The sequence below is a fragment of the Aquila chrysaetos genome, chromosome 4 (genome assembly GCF_900496995.4).
Source record: "Aquila chrysaetos chrysaetos chromosome 4, bAquChr1.4, whole genome shotgun sequence".
Lineage (NCBI taxonomy): Eukaryota > Metazoa > Chordata > Aves > Accipitriformes > Accipitridae > Aquila > Aquila chrysaetos.
In genome coordinates, this window is record NC_044007.1 from 8,543,099 (window position 1) to 8,565,420 (window position 22,322).

At 45.9% G+C, this 22,322-nt stretch overlaps 1 protein-coding gene across 3 annotated transcripts in view; it reads left to right on the forward strand.

Annotated features, from left to right (window-relative positions):
* ST3GAL1 (ST3 beta-galactoside alpha-2,3-sialyltransferase 1) overlaps positions 1-22,322 on the forward strand; it is a 79,218-nt gene that overhangs the window by 37,997 nt on the left and 18,899 nt on the right. For 2 of the 3 annotated variants that reach the window (XM_030012872.1, XM_030012871.1), the window contains one exon: positions 15,757-16,596. In XM_030012872.1, the coding sequence (XP_029868732.1) occupies positions 16,285-16,596 (312 nt within the window). In that variant the 5' untranslated portion in view covers positions 15,757-16,284. Of the gene's footprint in view, positions 1-15,230; positions 15,452-15,756; positions 16,597-22,322 lie in introns of all 3 variants that reach the window. The other variant, XM_030012873.1, reaches the window with a different exon arrangement.

A 22,322-nucleotide genomic window follows, 5' to 3' on the forward strand; every position in this document is an offset into this window, starting at 1 on the left:
TATAAGGAAGAAATTTTTTACGATGAGGGTGGTGAAACACTGGAGCAGGTTTCCCAGAGAGGTGGTGGATGTCCCCATCCCTGGAAACAATAAAGGTCAGGTTGGACGGGGCTCTGAGCAACCTGATCTAGTTGAAGATGTCCCTGCTCATGGCAGGGGGGTTGGACTAGATGGCCTTTAAAGGTCCCTTCCAACCCCAACCATTCTATGATTCTATGATTCTGTGATTCTAATACAAGCCATGGGGAGGAAAAGGGGTGATATCCCTCTCGTTTGTTTCAGGCCTTGCTGTAGAAGAGGCTTTTTATCAGGGTGGGAGGTTGGCTTGGTTCAGACCACCAGAAATTTTGACAGTGGCTAGATCCTTGCGTGCTCCTCAGCCTCCTTGCACGCAGTGGTATGATCCATCTAAGGGTTAATTCCAGCTGTAAGCCCTGTCAGACGGGCAGTAAACCTGCTCCCAGACCCCTTCTGCTCCCAGCTGATCCAGGCAAATCCTCTTTCCTTGTACCTTCTCCTCTTTCTTCCACTACCTTGGGGTAAAAAGGTGAGGACAAAGGGAAGTTACGGAAGCACACTTCAGTTTCCACGTAGCCCCTGCTGTCCCTGAAGGCTACGTGCATACAACTACGTGCAGTTTACTCAGCCTGCGTGGTCCTCCCCATTTGGCCACCTGGCCCACAGCATTCCGGGATTTTTCCTATCGTTCCCCGGCATAGTGTCGTGTCGTGTAAGTGAGGGATGGGATCACAGGCTGAAGCTGTTTCCCAGGACACCTGTATCTGGAAGCAGGGGGACATTCCTCCTGGGGTTGTTTAGTCTGGAAAAAAGGAGGCTGAGGGGAGACGGGTAGACCTTCTCGCTTGCTTTCTACAGCTGCCTGAAAGGAGGCTGTAGCAAGGTGGGGATCACTCTCTTTTCCCAGATAACAGGTGATAGCACGAGAGGAAACGTCCTCAAGTTGTGCCAGGGGAGGTTTAGATTGGATATTAGGAAAAATTTCTTCACCGAAAGGGTTGTCAAGCATTGGAACAGGCTGCCCAGGGAATTGGTGGAGTCACCAACCCTGGAGGTATTAAAAGATGTGTAGACGTGGCACTTAGGGACATGGTTTAGTGGTGGACTTGGCAGTGTTAGGTTTACGGTAGGACTCGATGATCTTAAATGTCTTTTCCAATGTAAATGCTCCTATGATTCTTGCCCCCCTGCACCGCTGTGCAAGCGGGGGTGCAGCTTCGGCAGCAGGTGGATGCTCACAGATGCTACAGGGCGATGCTCTGAGGTGTTCCCAAAGAATTTGGTTTTGATTCAGGGCTGAAAGGTTTGCAGCATAGCGTTTCATCTGAAGGCTGGACTTGTTTCAATTTCTTTCTTTAAGACTAACTCAAATGGGAGTTTGGGGAAGGGCTTTTTTTGCTATTGTCTGAGCCAGGGATGGTCTTGTATGGATAACAAATTGCTCAGAGAGGCAGGAGGATTTCCTCTACTGGCTGTTTTCAGAAGGAGTTAAGACAAACTTCTATTAAAATAGTTACGTGTAACTTGTTGGTGCCGTCTTTGCGCGGGAGGAAACCTCTTAGCACCCCACCCAGCTGAGCATCCTAGGAGTCTATGAACAAATGTCCAGAATTAAAGCCAAATCGTGTCAGTTTTGGGTGTCAGGCAGGAGCTGCACCTTGCTGAGTGGCTGCGGGGGGTAAGCAGTCCTCTTTCTCTTTCTGGTTGATAGCTCTGTGAACAGAAATGAATGCATATATTTGTAAAACTCAGGCAAGATCATTTTGCCTTCGTATGCCATGTGCTGTCAGTGTGAGCCCCATCGCCGTCTGTCTCCCACACCTTCCTCGCTGTTTTTCATACAAATCAGCGATGCACCAAATCTGCTGTGCACGTAAATCAGAGCAAGGTCAGTGAAATTCAGAAGTACGAAATACAAGAGGCTGTAACATGAGAATGATTTCCATCAACTGCAAGTTTGGAAATGTCTCTGCAGCAGCCATGCTGGTCACTGGAAACTCATCTTTTAAACAAAAGATTTAGGAGCAATCCAGGAATCTGTCGAGGCACAGGAACCCCTTGTATCCACTCTCTTTTCCTAAGGATGGGAACACCCCAGCAACAACAACTACCACGTACTGGATCAACCCCTTGTAGCTGAGTGTGACAACACTTCTGGGGCTGAGGACTCTTGGCCCCTTTTAGAGCAACTTAAAAGCAATGATACCCTTCATTTGATACTACATCTCCTCCATAAGAAGTCATAGGTCAGTTCTCCTCTGGGAATGTTTAAGGTCTATTTGTAATGACTTCCCTTTGGATGCAGTCATTATTTTTCAGCATTCACTTTGGGTTTTGAGCAAGAGAGACCTAATAAAAGAGATTAAAAACGCATCTCACCCTGTTTAAAACCTAGCCAAGCAGAACAGCGTGTTTTCAAGTCTTTCTTGGTATACAGTTCCTGGCAAATCCTTGAGAGGTTTTAATTAAAGGTGAAATGACTTTTCTTTTTCCTTTGCTTAATAAAGGCAAAACACAAATAAAAATCCTGTAGCTCCCACTTGCAGAGCAAACTTTTTGACACAAATTGGTGGCTCATTTAAAAGAAAACCCAAAGCCCCAGGGCTCCACTGCCTGCGGTCATTGAGGACTGTTAGTTTTTAACACTGTGCCTATTAAAACGTGCCAGGAGCTTTATGGCTAGAGCAAGTGGTGACATTTTTGTAACTCCCATTTTAAAAGTTAATGTGAAACTTTTCATCAGAGTGGGAATGGGGTGCCACATTTATTGCAATAGTAATATGCACAAAAGCTTGCAACAGAAAGAAAAAGAGTCCCTGTGCCACTGAAAATGGAGGGATGTTTTAGATAGGGAAAGGATATTGCAATGAATTTGGGATTCCTGTTCTCAGTGTTTGAAAGGGAGACATGATCTTGAACCCAAAGACAGGATTTAGCTTTAGATGTTGCTCCTCTGTGGGGTTTGTGCTGACATAGTGCTGATATGGTTATGGTCACTTAAGGATAGTGACCCCAAGGCTGAAGTTGGGATTTCTGACCAGCACCAAACCAGCCTGTGTAGGACTGGTGTTTATCTTTTGGTGATGCAGGAGAAAAAGTTCTTGGTTTTCTAATGCACCACCAACTGGGCAGATGTTGGAAATTATTGTTGGGGAAAAGTAAGCAGCAGAGGCTTCCCCAACCTGGTTCGATAATCAGAGCCGAAGGACAGAGATCCTCTCTCTTCCACTCTTTGTCATCACTAAAAGAATAAATCCAGGCTGATGTTTCCAGCATCTGGCCTGCTATGGCTTGATTTCTAGGTAGGATGTGGTTGGCAGCACTGCAGAGGGCAAGACCAAAGCAATATTGAATTGATCACCACTTTCTTGTGTTCAAATTTCTGCTTTTACAAAATCAATGGCTGATAGTATGATGCTATTTTAGAATTTAAAATCTTAATACTAAATAAATTAAATCTTCCTCTGCTAATTATTTCTGTATGGATAAGTGATACTCTGAATTTCTCTTTGAACCAGAAAGCCCTTAAATATTCACGGATTGCTGTCTACCTTAGCAGTCTCCCTTTTTATGTTTTATCCATCTAAGTAAGACAAGTGGAAAAGATGCCATGGTTTTGTGCATGTCTGTGTATGTTTCTCCAGCATTCAATTATCAGCATCCACATAATTCAGTATTAACATTTTTAATGCACTTCAGGTTGCCCAGTCAAGCAGCTGTATGTGCAGTTCTGATGTATGTAAATCCATTTTCCATGCAGCTCTTGACATATTTTCATATTCAGGATTATGGGAAGCCTTTTCTGTGCCACTCTGATGTATGCTAATCTTTGTTTCTCTCAAAACACTTTAAAAGTCCAGAAAAAAAGACAAATTTCTTCTTCACTGAAAACCTGTGGTTTTTCTGTACCCAGGCTACCACATGGTCCAAAGCAAATCTGCCACCAATGGAGCACCAAAGGGCCATATTCATATTGCCTGCTCCGGGCAGCTACTTCTCTCCATCAGGTATCAGAGACAACCTAAGATCTGGCACTCCTCTGGATAAAAGGCAGTCTGAATCATTCATTTCTTTCTTGACTGACAACACCATTGTAGATGTAGGGCAAGAGCTGGAATGGGACCGTCACCATATGCACAGAACCTGGATGATGCCTGGGCTTTTAATGTATTATTTATTGACGCCTTATAAACTTACTGTCACTGCCAAACTCTCAGAAGTGTGCACGTAAATGGAAAACTCGAAGTATTATTTTGTACTTGCCATAGTTTGCACTGACTGCCAAGTCCAGACTATGCAGAGATGCTAAAACACCTCTGAATTTAATTGTGGGCAGTTTGACACCTTTGTAGCATGAGAAAGACTAAATGTAAATCACAGGTTAATGAAGGAGAAAATCCCTGTGGTGTCATGAAGCCTTCTCCAGAGTGAATTCAGTCTGATAAATAAATGTTTAATGCAGAGCCGTATCAGTTGGTGTCATCGATTGTAAGATAAACGCTGTTGGTTTAACGAGGAGCCCATCAGTGTGAACATGAGTTAACAACCTCACAGTGCCAACAACTGCTTGGTATTGCTTCAGGGCAGGAATCCCAGTGAAGAGAGTCAGAGATGCTCACATGGGCACGGAAACATGTTTCCAAGATTTTAGGGTTTATTGAAAATACCATCAATATTATCATTATCATTATCATCTGATCTTTCTCTGCATTTAGAATTATAATGCCATGAGGGTCCCTGTGGTGTGTTAATCACTCTCTTAATATCAGAAATCAGGGTTCCTCGCAACATATCCTTTGAAGTCTGTTCCACGTGAACAACTGTATTTATAGTCACATATGTTTCCCTACAGTTTTAACCAAGAAATAAGATTGGTGAATATTTTTGAGCTGGATACTCATAGACAGTCTAGGAAAACACCTGCTGTCAATGTGATTGAGTTCCACCTTTAGTTTAGAGTCTCCTATAATCTGAAATAATCCTATATCCTCACCTGTAATCCCGTAAAACTGAAACTAATGCATGTACAGGAATTCACTTCTACAATACTTTTAGCTTGCCTCTATTTCTACTGTGACTGTTGCCATCGTTAGTTTGTCTTTTTGTATTTGGATTGCCTGAAAGTAGCATTCTTACTGTCTCTGGGGAATTAGAAAGACTTTAAAAAAAATACATAGCCAGCCCAATATGAAGGTAAAACCAAATAGAAGAGGTGGTAATTTTTTTCACCCTTCTCCTAGCAGGAGTGAAAATAGAGCTTTTTTTTTTTTTCATATTGAACTTCTAAATGTTTTCCTTTCCTTTAATTACCATAAATTACACATTTTCTAGAAGTTTTTTTGAAAACTAGAATTTTTTGTTTAAAATGTCGAAGAGCCTTCTTTTTTGAAAGTGAGAACATGTAAGAGAAACAGCCCTGCAGACCCCCAGGTCAGTGCAGAAGGAGGGGAGGAGATGCTCCAGGTGCCGGAGCAGAGATTCCCCTGCAGCCCGTGGGGAAGACCCTGGTGAGGCAGGCTGTCCCCCTGCAGCCCAGGGAGGTCCACGGGGGAGCAGATCTCCACCTGCAGCCCGGGGAGGACCCCACGCCGGAGCAGGGGGATGCCCGAAGGAGGCTGTGACCCTGTGGGGGACCCACGCTGGAGCAGTCTGTTCCTGAAGGACTGCAGCCCGTGGGAAGGACCCACGCTGGAGCAGTTTGTGAAGGACTGTCTCCCGTGGGAGGGACCCCACTCTGGAGCAGGGGAGGAGTGAGGAGTCCTGCCCCTGAGGAGGAAGGAGCAGCAGAGACAACGTGTGATGAACTGACCCCAAACCCCATTCCCCATCCCCCTGTGCTACTGAGGGGAAGGAGGTAGAGAATTCAGGAGTGAAGCTGTGCCTGGGAGGAAGGCAGGGGCAGGGGGAAGGTTTTTTAAGATTTGGTTTTATTTCTTATTACCCTGCTCTGACTTTTGATTGGCAGTAAATTAAACTAATTTTCCCAAGTCAAGTCTGTTTTGCCCTTGACGGTAATTGGTATATGATCTCTCCCTGTCCTTATCTTGACCCACAAGCCCTTTGTTATATTTTCTCTCCTCTGCCCAGCTGAGGAGGGGGAGTGATAGAACGGCTTTGGTGGGCACCTGGTGTCCAGGCAGGGTCAACCCACCCACCACCATGGACTTTGCTATCAAAGGTTGTCAACAGGAATCAAACAGCAATTTTTATATGTCCAGTTGTCTGCTTGGATGTTTTTAAAGAACTCTTCGAAGTAGATCAATTCACAGAGATAGAGTGAATGTTTAGTCAGTGAATTTTAGTTTAGGATTTTCACCATAGTTATTCTTTCCATTGCCCCAACTTTGGGCTCTCAGTGTGCTGGGCTATATAAAGACAACACAAAACCTCTCATCCCAACCCATCGGTGGATATTGGCCCACCACAGGAAAGCTCTCATAGACCAGCAGGTTAAACCTATGTGTCTGTCTAGCATTGCAAGCTACAGGATGAGGAAGGAAAAGCATATATTTAAAGAGCTTGTAGTGATATATTTGCTATTTAAAACATGAGTGTGTCTGTGGGGAAGGGGATTTGGAATATATGGAAGAAAATTAAGTACCACCAGGGAAGCAGAGGTGCCATTTCTTGATTAATAGAGTGTGTGCAAAGAGGTATGGCTCCTCCAAAATCACCTTCTAGCAAGTCAGAGGCTGTGAAAGACATTACTACCAGCAGCTTATTTTTCCACTGTTGTTTTTCAGCACATCCCTGGCGAGACCTGGCAGCCTCCAGCCTCTTGGCCGTAATCACTACTGTTCATGGCTTGGCTGGACAGCGCTCTCGTTCTGGTGCTCCTATTTTGTCCTGAAAATACTTGATCTGAGGCTTGAGCCAAAGGAATGGACCATAAACAGGTCAGCAGTGGAGCTGTCCGTTAAGTTTGAATTAATCGCCCTTTTCACTGGCCTATTCCATTTTATGCCATGAAAAAGACACAGAGGGGCCAGTTTGCAAGGGCTGGTTGCTTCATGGTCTGCAGATGTGACTGAGCGCTCCCTTGGCACCGTAATAACCAGGAAAAGTTAAGACTAGGCTTACATTGGCAAGTTTTGGTGCATTATCAGTGGGGTTTTTCACTGAGCCTGGCATGATACCAAGCCTGGCCTCCATAACAAAGGGCTATTATATAAACAGTGACTTATTTACATACTTATTTACTTAGTCCCACTGGAAATAAATTGATCATGAGGTTATCTCCACAGTCACAGTCATCCATGTGTTTCTCAGTGATAAGTGGCACCCAGGTGAATGTTGTCCTTGCATAGCTGCTGCCACCAGGGGAGGCATCTGGGCTCCCCACAGCCTTGCCCTTCACCCCAAGCCCAGTTTCACTCCTCTCTCAAGGCTGAAGATCAGGTGCGGTAGGAAGAGATGGCAGTAGGGGACACAGCGTTTAACAGAATGGTGCCAGTTTGATTTGGATCCTGGAATGAATTTGCAGCATCAGCGTTTTTTATTTATAGAATCATAGAATAGTTTGGGCTGGAAGGGACCTTTAAAGGTCATCTAGTCCAACCTCCCCTGCAATGAGCAGGGACATCTTCAACTAGATCAGGTTGCTCAGAGCCCCGTCCAACCTGACCTTGATTGTTTCCAGGGATGGGGCATCTACCACCTCTCTGGGCAACCTGCTCCAGTGTTTCACCACCCTCATTGTGAAAAGTTTCTTCCTTATATCTAGTCTGAATCTACCCTCTTTTAGTTTAAAACCATTACCCCTTGTCCTACCGCAACAGGCCGTAATAAAAAGTTTGTCCCCATCTTTCTTATAAGCCCCCTTTAAGTACTGGAAGGACGCAATAAGGTCTCCCTGGAGCCTTGTCTTCTCCAGGCTGAACAACCCCAACTCTCTCAGCCTGTCCTCACAGGAGAGGTGTTCCATCACTCTGATCATTTTTGTGGCCCTCCTCTGGACCTGTTCCAACAGGTCCATGTCTTTGCTGTGCTGAGGACTCCAGAGCTGGATGCAGTACTGCAGGTGGGGTCTCACCAGAGGGGAGTAGAGGGGCAGAATCACCTCCCTCAACCTGCTGGCCACGCTTCTTGTTATGTAGCCCAGGCTACTTATGGCTCCCCAGGAGCAGAGTGAAGTTGTCCTGTAGCCCCAGAGGAGAGGTGGTTGGAGCATCTACCCTTCTCCATGCTCAGCTCCTAAGACAACTTTGCCATAGACATGGTGGACCTGCGAGGGCAGAGATTTTGGAGCCAGACCATCTTTCATGGCACTTCCAGCCCCATTCAAAGCAAAAATTCCCACTTAGCCTGAAGACGTGAGTAGGAACCCTAGTCCATGGAGGACAGCACAATTAATCCTGGATACTACCACTGCAGTTTCTCTAGACCAAACACTCCTTGCAGGAATCGACTTTTGGTATGTGAGCTTTTGCTACTGCAAACACCTCTGCAGCGGTGGAGAAAAAAACATCTTCACCCCAGTGGGAGGAAGCAGGGATGGCAGCTCTAAACACCCAAGGGTACGGGCAGGCTCATGACCCTTTCTGAGCCAGAGACTCCAGCCCTTTCCTCAAGCATTGCGAGGGAATTTTCATTTCCAGACCGCTCAGCAACATGCCTGATAAAGTCTGCCAAGATAAAGATTTATTTTGAGGCAACAGAATGCAAATTCTCCACCCAAGTTTCTCTTAATCATATAGACATCTTGCACAAAAAACTGTTTGCTTACCCTGACTACACAGACCTGTTATGCACGTAAGCAGGGCAGGCTGTGTAAGAGTACCAGGGAGATCTCCTATCTACCTGGCCAGCCTGAGCCTGCCAGCAAACCTGCCCGCTGATAAAAGTCAAATAGGTAATGATTTTTTTTCAGATTGCTGGCACCTAAAATGCCATGCAGTTACATTCCATAAACCACCTCCAGTTTTTCTTCTGTTCACTGTGATGGATGAAACACTGCCCAATAGCTGGCTCCAAATTCAAGAAGCATGGAGGAGTTGCTGCCTTCAATTTTGTCTAAAGCTACCTTTTCTCGTGTCTTAAATGTTCGTGAATGGTTTTGTTTTCTAGGCAGTGTTGATATGATTAGTTGGAGTTGCTTTGGGTGAGCTTTTTAATAAATCCAAGAGTGATATATGGACTGGCTTGCCTGACTTCAATGCTGTGACCCTGTTTGACAGTAACAGTCAAACAGATTTATGCCTTGCAGCATGGTCAGGGATGGGGAAGAAGAGTTACAGATCATTTTCTCCCTGATTAAATGGCAGAGGAGGCTTGGGGCTGCTTTTCCGTGGCTGTGGGCACACGGGACAGCAGCACCTATGTCATCCCTCTGAGGATCTAACGATAGACAGGAGAGCAGAGTCAGTTAGCTCTGAGAAACAAAACACAGTCTGATTTTAATTCAGTTATGGATGTGTGCTGGTTTTGGCTGGCATAGAGTTAATTTTCTTCATAGTAGCTAGTATGGGTCTATGTTTGGGATTTGTGCTGCAGTGTTGATAATACAGGGATGTTTTCGTTACTGCTGAGCAGTGCTTACCCAGAGCCAAGGCCTTTTCTGCTTCCCACCACACCAGCGAGCAGGCTGGGGGTGCACAAGAAGTTGGGACGGGACCCAGCTGGGACAGCTGACCCCAACTGACCACAGGGATATTCCAGACCATAGGACGTCATGCTCAGCAATAAAAGCTGGGGGAAGAAGGAGGAAGGGGGCACATTTGGAGTGATGGTGTTTGTCTTCTCAAGTAACCGTTACGCATGACAGAGCCCTGCTTTCCTGGAGATGGCTGAACACCTGCCTGCCCATGGGAAGTGGTGAATGAATTCCTTGTTTTGCTTTGCTTGCGTGCGTGGTTTTTGCTTTACCTATTAAACTGCTCTAATCTCAACCCACGAGTTTTCTCACTTTTACCCTTCTGCTTCTCTTCCCCATCCCGCTGTGAGGGAGGTGAGTGAGCGGCTGCGCGGTGCTTAGTTGCCGGCTGGGGTTAAACCACGACAGGATGGAAAAGGGGAAAGTCATGTGGCAGCTGGTGCTTTTCCAAAATTGCATTCTGTGATGGCTTTTGGTGTCTGAGAAGGACGGGGCTCACCTTTGCCTGCCAGTGCCATGGGGCCAGCGGCACGTGAGAAGTCACACACGAACAGGCTGAAGTGGCAGAGGCTGTGCTGGGGCACAGGCAGCACCCCCTCGTATCTCCAGCCCTCATGTGGCCTCCGATGCTTGGTGAGACTGATCTCCTGGAGCTGAAGGAGATGGACCAGAGGTCTTGCATGGGTTCCCGGCATCATATGGTTAAGGGAGATTCACGTTTCTGCCCTGTGTTTAACTGACGGGCTGCCAGGCCGTCTCGTAATTGCACAATCTATTTCACGTAGCAAAAGCCTCATGCTCAGAAGTCTCTGGCAAGGTGTCAGCCCAATGAAGTGTGTCTTTCTAAATGTCAGCCAGCTCCGGGCAGTGGGAGGCAGCCAGCGATGAGCCAGGGCAGGGCAGACAAGCCTGTGGTTTGGAGTGAAACAGTCCCCTCCATTGTTCCTCTCCAGCCCTAAGCATAGACCTGGGGCGGAAATTTATGTGTATTTTTCCAGGGACAGGCTTTTTGCTGCCCCAGGATGACATCCTCCGAGACTGCTCTGGGCCTTTGTGGGTGCAGTAAAGTAAGATTTAACATTCCATCCTCTCCCAGGCCAGGGCTTTGAGACTGAGGGTTGCTCAAGTAGTTACTCGCGAGGAGTGCGGATGGGAAGAAAGTCCCAAAACAGCAGGAAGGATGCTTGAGGACATACTGTTTGTGTTGCCAAAAGGCTTTATAACAATATAGCTGTCAGTGGCTTAGCTGGGAAACTAATTCATCTTTGGAGGTTTTGCAAGGCAGGGATCTGAGCTGTGCTTCTGAAAATGAGCACTTGCAGTTCTGCTGCTGAGACCTTTCTAGCACAGCACAGTCTCTTGAAGTCAAATTGCAGCAAATCTCTACTCCTTGAAGTATACGGTTTCCAGCTGTAAAATACTATGGGTCGTAGAAGGGTTGTATGATGGCCACCATCAGTCATGAGAGAGCTGCAGCGGGTCACATTGTCCTCCCCATCTTCCATCAGGGCAGGTGGGTATGTGGGTTTTGAGTCTAAAGGACTTTGGGACCTTTGAACTATTCAAGCAGTGAATGGAAAGCTGGAAATATCCCTGTACAGGGATGCTGTTCCCTGTTGCCTTTGTGCTGTTCTGCCTGACATGCTGTGTCTGGAAAATGCTGGCAACTTCAAACTAGAGAAATGCGTTTCACAATGGGGTTTTAATGTGAGTTACGGACCAGAAGGCAAAAGCTGGATCCTGAACCGTTAGCATCTAACATGAGCTAACAAAGATCTCCTCAAGTGGTGCTGGTACTAAGTACTTCTTTGCTAGCAAAGTAGGCATCAAAAAGGGGTCAAACTCTACCTTAGTGTAGTGGGACATTTACAAGTTGGGGGGGATGAGAAGTGCCGTGATTTTTTTCTCAATGTTTTTTCACTATTATTTTCTACATGCTTTTTGTTTAAGACCCATCTTTAAAAAAAAAGAAAAAAAGAAATGAAGTATTCTGCTAATATTGTGTGGCCGACCATACAGATCTTGTGCAATCCCCAAATGTTCTTTCACCGCACCCCATAACATGTACCACGTCCCCAGGCAGCAACCCATCTCACTCCCAAAGGTGCTCTGATGTTGACTCATCTGGGTGAGTTTCATGCCTTGGGCTGAGGCTGTCCTGGGCCAGTCCTGGGAGGGACCCAGGCAGGGTGTCCCTTGTTCGGAGTCCTTATTTCAGGTTCCCACCTGCCTTTGTGCCCCTGTGCTCCTCTGGGCTGGTGCAGACGGGCCTTTGATGGGCTGACGGCTCCTGGGACTGGCCTGAGAGCAGCTGGGGCAGGGTATTATTTGGGATCCCCCTCCTGCTGTTGTCCCTCTGTGCTCCTTTGTGGGTGTGCACATGAGTTTTTATCACATAACCTAACAAGTGCAGTGAGAATACATTGCATTTGTAGGTGCGTTTGTCAAAAAAATATTTTCTGAAGGTGTTAAGAATTGCTTTATACTAGTTCTTGTCTGTTAATTGCCACATTGGCAAGGGACCAGGAACATTCTTCAGATTGTGAGTTTACAATACAAAAAAGATCTACCCAGGGGAAAAAAAGGAAAAAAAAAGAAAAAAGAAAGTGCTCTTTCTGTTCCTTCTTTCTAAAATGTGAAAAGACAATGAAGACAAACGATTGCAATAGATTGTACACAGTATATTTTATAATATGTAGACAAAAGATTAAGCTCTGCTCTCCTTTATGGCCATTTAATCACACTGGACCCACTCCTACACTCAGGACAGAGCTTGGAGGAACCTACCCCTTCTTCTGAAGCTGCCCCCCTCTGCTCTTGCCTGGGACACCTCAGTTCACATTTTCCCTGCATTGCACATAAAATGAGTTATCCCAGGGTATACAGGAGTGTCTTACATGGAGACAAGGGTATATTATGTAGGAAGGGGGAGGAGGTGGGAAGGTAGCAGGAGAAGTCCAGACCATAAATAAGACCTTAAGCACCCAATCACTTAAGGTAGCTTAACCTGCTGCTTGTATGAGCTGAGCTGGGATAGCTGCCCGAAGGCTTAGCCACAGGCATGCTGTACTTAAACTCTGTTTAACTCTCAGGGGACCATAGCTGGGACGAGGGCTGGGCACGTAATTTAAATCTCCATACCTGAAGTCCCCAGAAGTTGTTTCTGGGTTGAGGCCAAAATCGCCTGTTCGCAGATGTACTAACACCAAGGTCACACCGAGGTATGTTGATAAGGAGCGTGGCTAGTATCACGCTACTTACTTGTAATGGCTTAAATTAGCTATCACAAATAGTATCAGGAGGTAAAACATTCCCAACAGCTGGGGTTGGCAGGCCTGCATGGTTTTTCATACCAGCTGCTGCTTTGGCATGGTCCCTGTCCTTCCCGCTTCCCGGCACCTTGGCGAATCCTATGGAAACCCTTTTGCAAAGATTTATGACACAGGGACGGTCTGAGATGAGGTGCAAGATGTTGGGAAGAGTGAAAGTACCGATGTCTGGGTTGGATCTGATGTGTGTTTTAAGAAAGGAAAAAACCAGTCCCAGTCCAAGTCACAGTGAACTCGATGAAAGCATTTTCCATTTATTTCAGCCTTCCTTTTCCTCAGGCCCTAAATCACATTTATAGTCCCCAGAGCCTTTCTGTCAGGTTAAGAGCCTTTCTGTCAGGTTATATGTATTTTTTTTTCCTATCATGAGTATCCATAGGAAACATGAGCATTCAAAGGAAACTGTAAGTAGTGAGAATTAAAATAGAGTATCTGGTGTTTATTTCCACACTGGAGAAGGGCCTTGGGAGTTCTTCTGGTTTCTCACCTTCTCATCACGTGCTATAAAAGGCGGGATGATTAGGAGTTTGGAGACACTGCAGTCCACTCATAAACACTGGTTTGGGGTTGGGTTTTTTTTCAAATTCTAAGTATAAGTTTAACCTTAGCTCAGTTGCAAAAAAAAAAAAAAAAAAACAAAACCAAAAACAAAATCTGGTGAAATGGATGTTTATTTTGGAGGCCAGAACTGTTTCTTTTATGAACAATACTCCATTTTATAGGCTTTCCCAAGAAAGCCTGGATAATCCCCCTCCTTCCTCCACTTAAAAAAATAATAGAAAAGCAGGAGCTGTGTTTACAAATACTGAATTGGCCCAGCCATAACAGCAGTAGGGGTTCGACCCGCCAGCATCACAGCTCTTGAATTATCCACTCCATAAACCGATCTACTTCTGGGGTTTGGCATATTTTGGTGGGGTTTAGAGGTTGTGTTTTTGTTTAGAGTAACAACTACATCCAGGCTAGTAAAGCAAATGCATTTGGGGCCACTCCGGCACAGAGGCCAGCTGGCGTGGATGGGGCTGTGCACGGGGTCCGTGCTCTTAAGCTCCCTGTCTAACTCTCCAAGGCACAGTAGCAGCATCCCCACCACCCTTTGGGTTGCGATTCCTGAATTTTACCCGGGAATAGTTTGGAAGATTTCTGGTTAGCCCCAAAACTTCCCTCTAAAAAGTTAAAGCGAGCGCAGGATTGTTCCCTGGTGCGGTTTAATTTACTGGTGCAGGCGAGCCCGAGCAGCTGGGGTTAATAAAGCCTTTTGTTATCCAGCCTGACCCACTTGTCAGCCCTTGAGCTCCTGTAAATGCATTTGTAGGGGCCAGACTTAAAATAAATCTCAAGGCATTTGGCAAACAGCAGCTAATTGAACGGCACACACTACCCATCACAGGCTGCAGATGTGAAACCTGAAGCAGAGCAAAGGCTTAAGACCACGGTCTGAGGCTCCTGCCTTCGGAGTTGGATTTACAGGACTCGGCAAATATTTACACGCCGCCTTTAAAAACCAGGCCTGTGCTGTCTCCAAGACACCATGTCAAACCCCTTGGAAAAGCGCTTTGGCCTTGGGCAGCTCCTCGCGGATCCCCAGGAGAAAAGCCAGCAGCAAAGCTGGGGATGCTGCGCCCAGCCCAGACCTGTGGCCACCAGATGCCTTTCCCCCACGTCTGGGTACGCCTGGGATTTGAGTGATGAAATGAGGGGATCCTGCATCAATGTAGTGCACAGAAAGGGTTAAAATGATGGCGTAACAGTTTCAGTTTTGCTTTTTGTTTGCTGGCCTGAAGCCCACAGCTGAGCAGCAAATGAGACTTCTCTTGCTAGGCTCTTGCTTGTTCATAAATTGCATATATTCTGACACAGTTGCTTCTCTGATTTCTTTCTTTTTTCTTTCTTTTTTTTTTTTTTTAACTCAAAAGAGTGTTATTTAAGCAATGACACTTTGGGGGCTTTTTGCAAACATCTGAAGTTTTAAAACCCACATGTTTTTCTTCCCACGAAACAATGGCATTGTGGGAAGAAGGGATCCATTTTTCGACTTTTAAAAAGTTGTTTAAAACACTGCTGCCAGGCAAGGGACACCAGGAGGGGAACGGAGAGCAGCCCCGGGTCCCTCTGTGTCCCCCGACTCGCTGAGGCAAAGAATCTTCCTGCCTCTCTGCCTGGCTCAGGGTCTCACGGGAACTCTCCGAGATCACTGGCTGCCCTCACCTACCCTTTCTTGGCAGGAAAAATAGCAATAATCCACGTGAAACAAAGGCCACTTATACTTTGATTTCCCCTGTTTGTCCCAGAACATATGAGTTGTTCTTGCTTGGCGCTCTCTGAATCACGAGTCCAGCCCCAATCCTTAAGAAATTAAGCCGGTTGAGGGGAGGAAGAGAAAGGAACCGATTCCTCTTCCTCCGTGTCCTGCTCCTCCCTCTTTTGCCGAGTGCTTTTTGTTCAGCTGCTTTGGGTTATGAATACTTTGCTGTGTATCTTGTGGCTATCAAGGTCAGCCTAAGGGAAGGAGGTGAGTCATTGCCATGGAAAAGGCTACAAACTGTAATTCAAATAAGGCCAGAGCACCGGGGCTGATTCGATACAAAGGGACTCAATGTCTACAGGTCTATGCTCTGCCCTTTTGGAAATTTCACCCTGAAACTTCTCAGAATGCAAATACCACAATAGAAATTGCAGCCAGTGCTACTGTGTCAAGGGCTTTGAGCTGATCAGAAGTTTGGGGATGGGCAGAGAAAAGCAGAGAAATAAGGTTGGGAGGAATGCAAAAAACTTTCTGACAATAATTTTTCTTTCTTTTTGTCTGTGTGTGTCCAGGCTGCAAACTGTTCTCCATGTCTTAAATGGACGTCAAAGGATATCTTTCTGCTGGCATGTACATCCCCAGATGATCTGATCCTTCATGAACTAACTTCCAAGAAAAAAAAATAACCACCCTCTTCTTGCTACAGTTCGCTTGCTTTAATTTATGGCTTGCTCCCATACAGAAAACCTAAATTTTAATGCTGGGATTGCTCCCCTCTAAATCTTCTGGTACGTAGAAGGGCAAGGGTCCATCTTTGCTGAACCCTCATCGGGAGAGGTTAGCAGGAGGTCAGGGAGAGGTGGAAGAGACTGGGAAGCACTGTGAGAAGGTGAAAGGAAATACCCAGCTTTGCCTTTTTTAAGCCCGTTTGGAGGAAACGAAGCTTCTTCCTTTATGGATGGAGGTAGTGGAGTTAGTATGTTCAGCCTAAGCCCGAGGTGGTAACTGGCAGGCAGCTGCAGCACCCTTTCCTTTTTGCCTTACGTTGGACCCTACATCGTTACTTGGTCAGCAGCGACGGCAGAACCCGAGCGGGAAAGATGGTCGTCGTAAGGAGGAGGAACGTGAAAGTGTTTACCTTCGCCTTTTTGCTCATCACAGTAACGTCATTTCTGCTGAACTACACGCACCAGGTGACCATGACTACCTGGGATCTGAGACATCTCATCATGCAGTTTTCAGAGCAAGTCCAAAAAGTCTTCAAGCACCCCAGGAGACCGTGCAGCTGTCGCACATGCATTTCTGAGCTAGGACATTCCCTCTGGTTCGACCAGAGGTTTAATTCAACTATGCAACCTTTCCTGACCTCACAAAATGCCTTGATCCCAGAAGACAGCTACAGGTGGTGGCTGGTAAGTGGAAGGTGTGGATACGGCCCAGAGTTCGTGCAATGGTTGTGTTAGGCTTCGAGTGATGCCGAGCAGATAGTGGGAGACGGTTCCTGCCAAAAACATTTGCCGTCTTAGCTGACGAGGCAGGCAGAGGTGGAAGAAAACGGGTGTTTGTGCTGCTGTTTAGCTTGCAGGCGCTCGGAGTGCACGTTCACTTGCTCCAAGCTAGAAAAGTCCCTGGCAGAGTTAGGTGGTGAAGCTAGAATTTGCAAATGTCAATATTGCCTTTTTCTCCCTTCTCTTTGAAAGACTAGACTTCGTCAGCTGGCTTGTTTCACTTCAGATGGTAAAAAGGGCTTTTGCCATCCATCAAGGTAGCAAAGCAAACTTGTTGTGAAGTGTGTAATTTCCCCAGGGCTCTCCCTACCCTAAGACATGTAAATAATTAGCAGGATTAAATAGAAAATTATTAATTCCATGTGTATGAGAACAATCTCCGTTGTGGCTGATGATGTAAAATGGGTCTGTAAAGCACAGGGGCGGCTGTGGGTCACTGGAAAGGAGCAGCCCCTGCGTATCCCTAAGCAGGGTGGTCCAAAGAGCCCGATCCAAGCATCATGAAAGCTAGCGGATACCTTGTTCAAAAAGCACAGAAAGGAAGAAGGTGTATCCTGATGTTTTGCCTCATTAAAGCTCCTTTTATGTTCTCTTGAAACAAGGCATTGATTAAATGAATTGCTCATGGCCTGCACTGGTGAGGTGCTAAAGCGCAGGTTCTGGCTGCAGCAACCCCAGTCAGATCACAGTTTCGTTATGACTTGCTTTCCCACTTTTGAGAAAAAAATAGTCTTCCTGTGCCTTTCTTTGAACACACAACAGCCTGCAACTTGGTGTGCTGTGGCGAGCACAACCCTCGATGTTGAATTTGGGGCTTTCAGCCCTTCCCTGGTGCCCTGGGGAGACCCCTGCGGCAGGCACCCACTTTTTGCAGTTTTGGAGGAAGTGTCAAGTGCCGTGGGAATGAGGCTGTATCTGATTTATCACTTCTCACTCCAGTGGCTGTTGCATTTACTGGTAAAAAAGAGATGCCACTGAACTCCGACGTCTTCAACTGTTGCATAAATGATATCCTCGTTTTATGATGAAACCCTCCTTTTTGCTGAGTCTCACATAATCCAGGCATTGTATCCTTTCCCCTGCCCCTTGGCCATGACTCAGATTTCCCATTCCTTGTGTTTTTTCTTGCAGCCCCCAGACATTTTTGCTTCTGATCCCCACATTTCCTAGCTGGGCTTTGCTGGAGCCATGAGAAGGGAAGATGGCAAGCTCAGGTCCTAGTTTCCCTTGCCCCGGGGCGAGGTTTCACCAGGGAGCTGATCTGATCTAACAACTGGCAGTTTTCGGAGAGGGGGGGATACCCCAAATTGAGCTCAGTAGATGAGAGGATGAGGTTGTTCACAGACACCATGAGTGTTGAGGCTGGTTGTGAAGTGCCTCCTGGTTGCTTCTGAATACAGAAACCAGGAGCACTGAGCACCTTGAGGAGGTGCCGAGGGGAGGGTGGGATGATCAATCCTAAATCCTGGCATCGGTGCAGGGGTTGCACTCCTGCAGCACCTAGGCTGAGGAGGAGCCCTGTGAGCAAAGCCACGCTGCATTCTGCACTCAGACACCACTCTGATTTAAACATGATGTCTCAATGCATTCTCTTTAAAAAAAAAAAATTAAAAGGAAGAAAAAGCTTGGGACTTTCAGTACAGAAGTCTGAATTTCTGATTCTCCTTCTTGTAGTGAAACCGAAAAAAAAAAAAAGCACAAATATCTCACTTCAACTCAAGCTGAAACAGATTTTTTTGGGGGGAGGGTTGTTTTGTTTTCAGCTAAATTAAAAACTAGTGACTTTCAGGACAGCCCAAAGTCTTCTTTTTCTTCCCCCCACCCCCCAGCCCAAATAAAAGCTGTCCATTAATTTTCAGGGCTGTCTAACCGTATTTTTAGTGTTTTCATTCATTTTTTGAATTCAGGTCAAGTTCAAAGGGAATACACCATTTCAGAACACAAAATCAAATCATTTTTTTCTTAGATGGTAAAAATAAATCTTCTAAGATTTCTATCCTTTTTCCACCATATTTTTTTCAGCTAGAAGTTATCTTCAACCAGAATGTGTGCAATATTTTGGTGTCCCCCAAAACTGCATTGTGTATTGGAAGTCAGCTACATAGTGAAAATACTTGACCTAATCTGTGATAGGTGGAAAAGGTGCCCTGACTCCTCTGAAAGATGCTTCTGGGTAAACCCAGGCATGACATGGCCTCAGGTTCTCATTGCGATGTATTTACTATATACTTGTTGCTTTGGGTAAGCATTTCCGAGACAGTCAGTGTCATTTCTACAGTAAGTAATTCCCAGGTGTGTCCTGACTGTGCTCCCTTTTTGCTGTTCATTTTTAAGCTCGTCTTCAAAGTGATTCTGAGAGTTCAGCCAGTCTTAAAGAAAACATTGCTCATGGCCATGTTTTACTCTTGCTTGCTTTGCCAACTCAATAATTTGTGACTTTTTACTATATTTGTACTTAAAAGATGACGCATGAAGAGACCTGAGAGTGCTTAAACTTTGTTTCAGGGGAGAAATGACTGTGCATTCGTTCTCAGGAACTGACTTGAGACAGCGTGGTTGTTTTGTTATGCTGTAACTGAGACAACGGTGACTGCACTGGAGCTATTTATTATAAGGCTGGGACTTCCCTATCACAGGGACACCCATGTGATGTGCTTGGACTAAACAGAGGCGGAGCCCTTGCTGGAGAGCTGTCTGTCTACCAAGCTCAGTCTGCCCTCCCTTCCCATTAACCCTGTTGCTGTATACGTGAATAAGGATTATTCATCCAAATAATCCTGTAGCATTAGTATCCCTCCACTTCTAGGAAGGCAAAGACTGATTTCAGAGCCTAATGACCAGTATTTGAGAAGAAGTGACATTCGGGGCCAAAGGATGGGGTGGTTTCACTTGCTTACAGCTCTTCACATGGTTGCCAGGCTGCTTCGTGGTTTATTTGGAGAATACATGGTTTCAGCTCTTCCAGTTTGGTAGGATGTGGCCTTTTGGAAGGAAATATTCCTGGCTGCTGTGAATAAAGTTGCGTTGTCCATACTGGAGTTAGTGGTGCCACCTGTGCTGGTGGGAAGGAGCAGGGAAGAGAAGGTCAGTGCCACCATCCCTGCAGCAGCTCATCTTGCTGCACGGGGCAAGGCTGCTTCTGGAGAAGGCACCTGAAAATGTACGTCTGTGTTCACGGAAACAAGGGGGCTGTTGTCAGGGCCGTTACTTGCTTTTCATTTGCTTAAACCTACCCAGCTGATAAACAGTCCCCTGGTTACTTTAGTTGGGTAACAAGTAATAGCCAAAATTCTTCTCCTGGGTATACCCCTGCAGCTGCTCTGTGCTTTTTGTGACTTGAATTGGAGTCCTCCTCTCTTGGAGATGATCTGGGCATTAATAATACTCCAGACTGTAGCCAGCTTGTTAGAAATTCCTTCCTTCTTTCCTTCCTTCCCTCCCTTCTCCCTCCATTCCTTCCTCCTCCTCCTCTCTCTCCTCCTCTCTCCCTTTCTCTTCTCCTCTAGCTGCGTGTGTCTCTGTCTGTCTGTCTGCCTTCCCTCATCTTACGCTCAGGGACTGTGAGAGTCTCAGTGTTTTGGAAGTTAGCACCTTATGTTAGGTGATGCTTTTCTTTCTGCTTGTATTTTCTTCCCCGCCTCCCTGAGCTGGTTCACCTAGAAGTTTTTCATTGTTGTTCCATGACACACATGCTTTGGACATTTCCACTAAATTTAGTAACCTGTATATAAGGAAACAGGGCAAGAATTATATGCTGTAACACAGCACAGCATTTATTTATAGTTCTCTTGTTTTATTCTCAGGGGGTTTTGGCATTGGTTTTGGTGGTCAGAAAGTATTAAAAATAGGAGATCAGAACCTGCTGTTCTAAATTCAAAATAACCCTGTTGAGGTTGATGGATTAAAGCTGTGATAAATAAAATCAGGCTCAGAGTTCCTTGGCCATCTTATCTGTAGCACCTTGTTCATGAACTACCACTTTATAACAATTTTTATCTCAAGTCTTATGATATTTGAAGATTTTGCTTTCCTTTTTTTTTTGGAAGAAAGCTCAGCTCTTGGGGCCATGTGATCAGTGTATCTAAAAGAAAATGTTAGCTTTTAGTTGTTACGTTTGTAGGAAAAAAGTAATTAAAAGATTTGCTAACCAGACGGCGAACAAAAGGGCATCCCCAACATGTACGCAGGGGAAGTCGTGGAATCTGCACTTATATTTAAGACAGCAGCAGAGCTACTTGGCACCCGAGTCATGCATTTTGAATGCTCTTTGTAGAAAATTTGCCCAAGTACTTTGATCACCCAAAGTCGTCTTTAAAACTGGGACGCTGTCTGTGACATACTTTGAAAGCAATACAAAGGGCTCAGCGCACTGAAGGTGGTGTGTAGCTACCAGATAGCTGCAGAAAGTGGAACCAAATCCAGCCCAGATCCCAGGCTCTAGTCCCAGTGCCCAGTCCCACCTGGGTTTGTACTGCTTGGGTGCAAGCATGACATTTAGACCGGTCTTGGACATACCGGGAGAACCAGACCCTGGGCTACCTGTTTCTCCCACTGGCAGCCCCTGCGTACGTCCAGCTGGGCTGCAGCCCCAGGGTCCCCTCCGGCGAGGACAGATGGATCTGAAGGTGGTCCAAGCTCATGGGTCCCTCTAAGCACTGCGATGCGCTCTGCCGAGCTGCAAGCATCCTGCAGCCAGAAACGAGGGCACACGGAGCTGGCAGAGGCAGGGTCTTTGCTCCTTAGAGTAGTGTGGAGGTGACCCGTACCAGCCATGGAAGTCAGAAATCATACAATTTGGCATACGCGTATTAGTGTATGTTATTTACATAATATATGCACATTACATTCATGTTTGAGAATGCGTATTTTTTGACAGACACAAATCATTAAACAAAGCCCGAACTCTTGAAAGCCCCTATATTCTTCCCCTTAATCTCTTTGATACATAGTAATCGCAGGACATTAAGTATAACAATAATAATTCCATATTTTCCAGACCAAGGAGGCATTTTTAAAATTGATGGTTTCCTTTTAACCTCTCCTTCAATCTGCAAAATGGAGATTACCTGGATTTGCCCCACCAGGCTGTTGCTAGGATTAATCTTTGTACAATGTCTTATAGCTGGGAAGTGCTGCGTGAGTATTAATGCCTCCAAACTGCTGCAGTGAGGCAATTAGTAGCTGTGCAAAAGAGATTCTCATGGGGCTTTATTCCCTCTTTATCTCTTAAAAACAGTTAAAAAAATTAGAAAAGCCACAAAACACAGTATTGCTACACCAACTTTCCCAGGCAGCCTGGCTGTGTGCTTGCAGGGCTGCCCCGGCAGTGCTGGCTGCTGCCAGAACCACAGCAACACCTGCCTGTCCACCACGAGGGTTGTGTCTTGATCCATCTGCATCCACATCACACCAATGATTACAGGTTAAGCAGGATATTTCCTACCTGCTAATAAGTTGGGATTTTGAAGGTGTATTTAATACGCTGCCAAACTTGTCCATGGATGCAGGATGCACAGTCACCGGGAGAGCTTTCCTTGGAGGCTTTCCTGGCTGTAGCTCTGTCCTCACCACTCCAAGCTATTAGCTCTGAATTCACACCCTCCCTTTGCGTCCCTTTAGCTGAGTTTTGG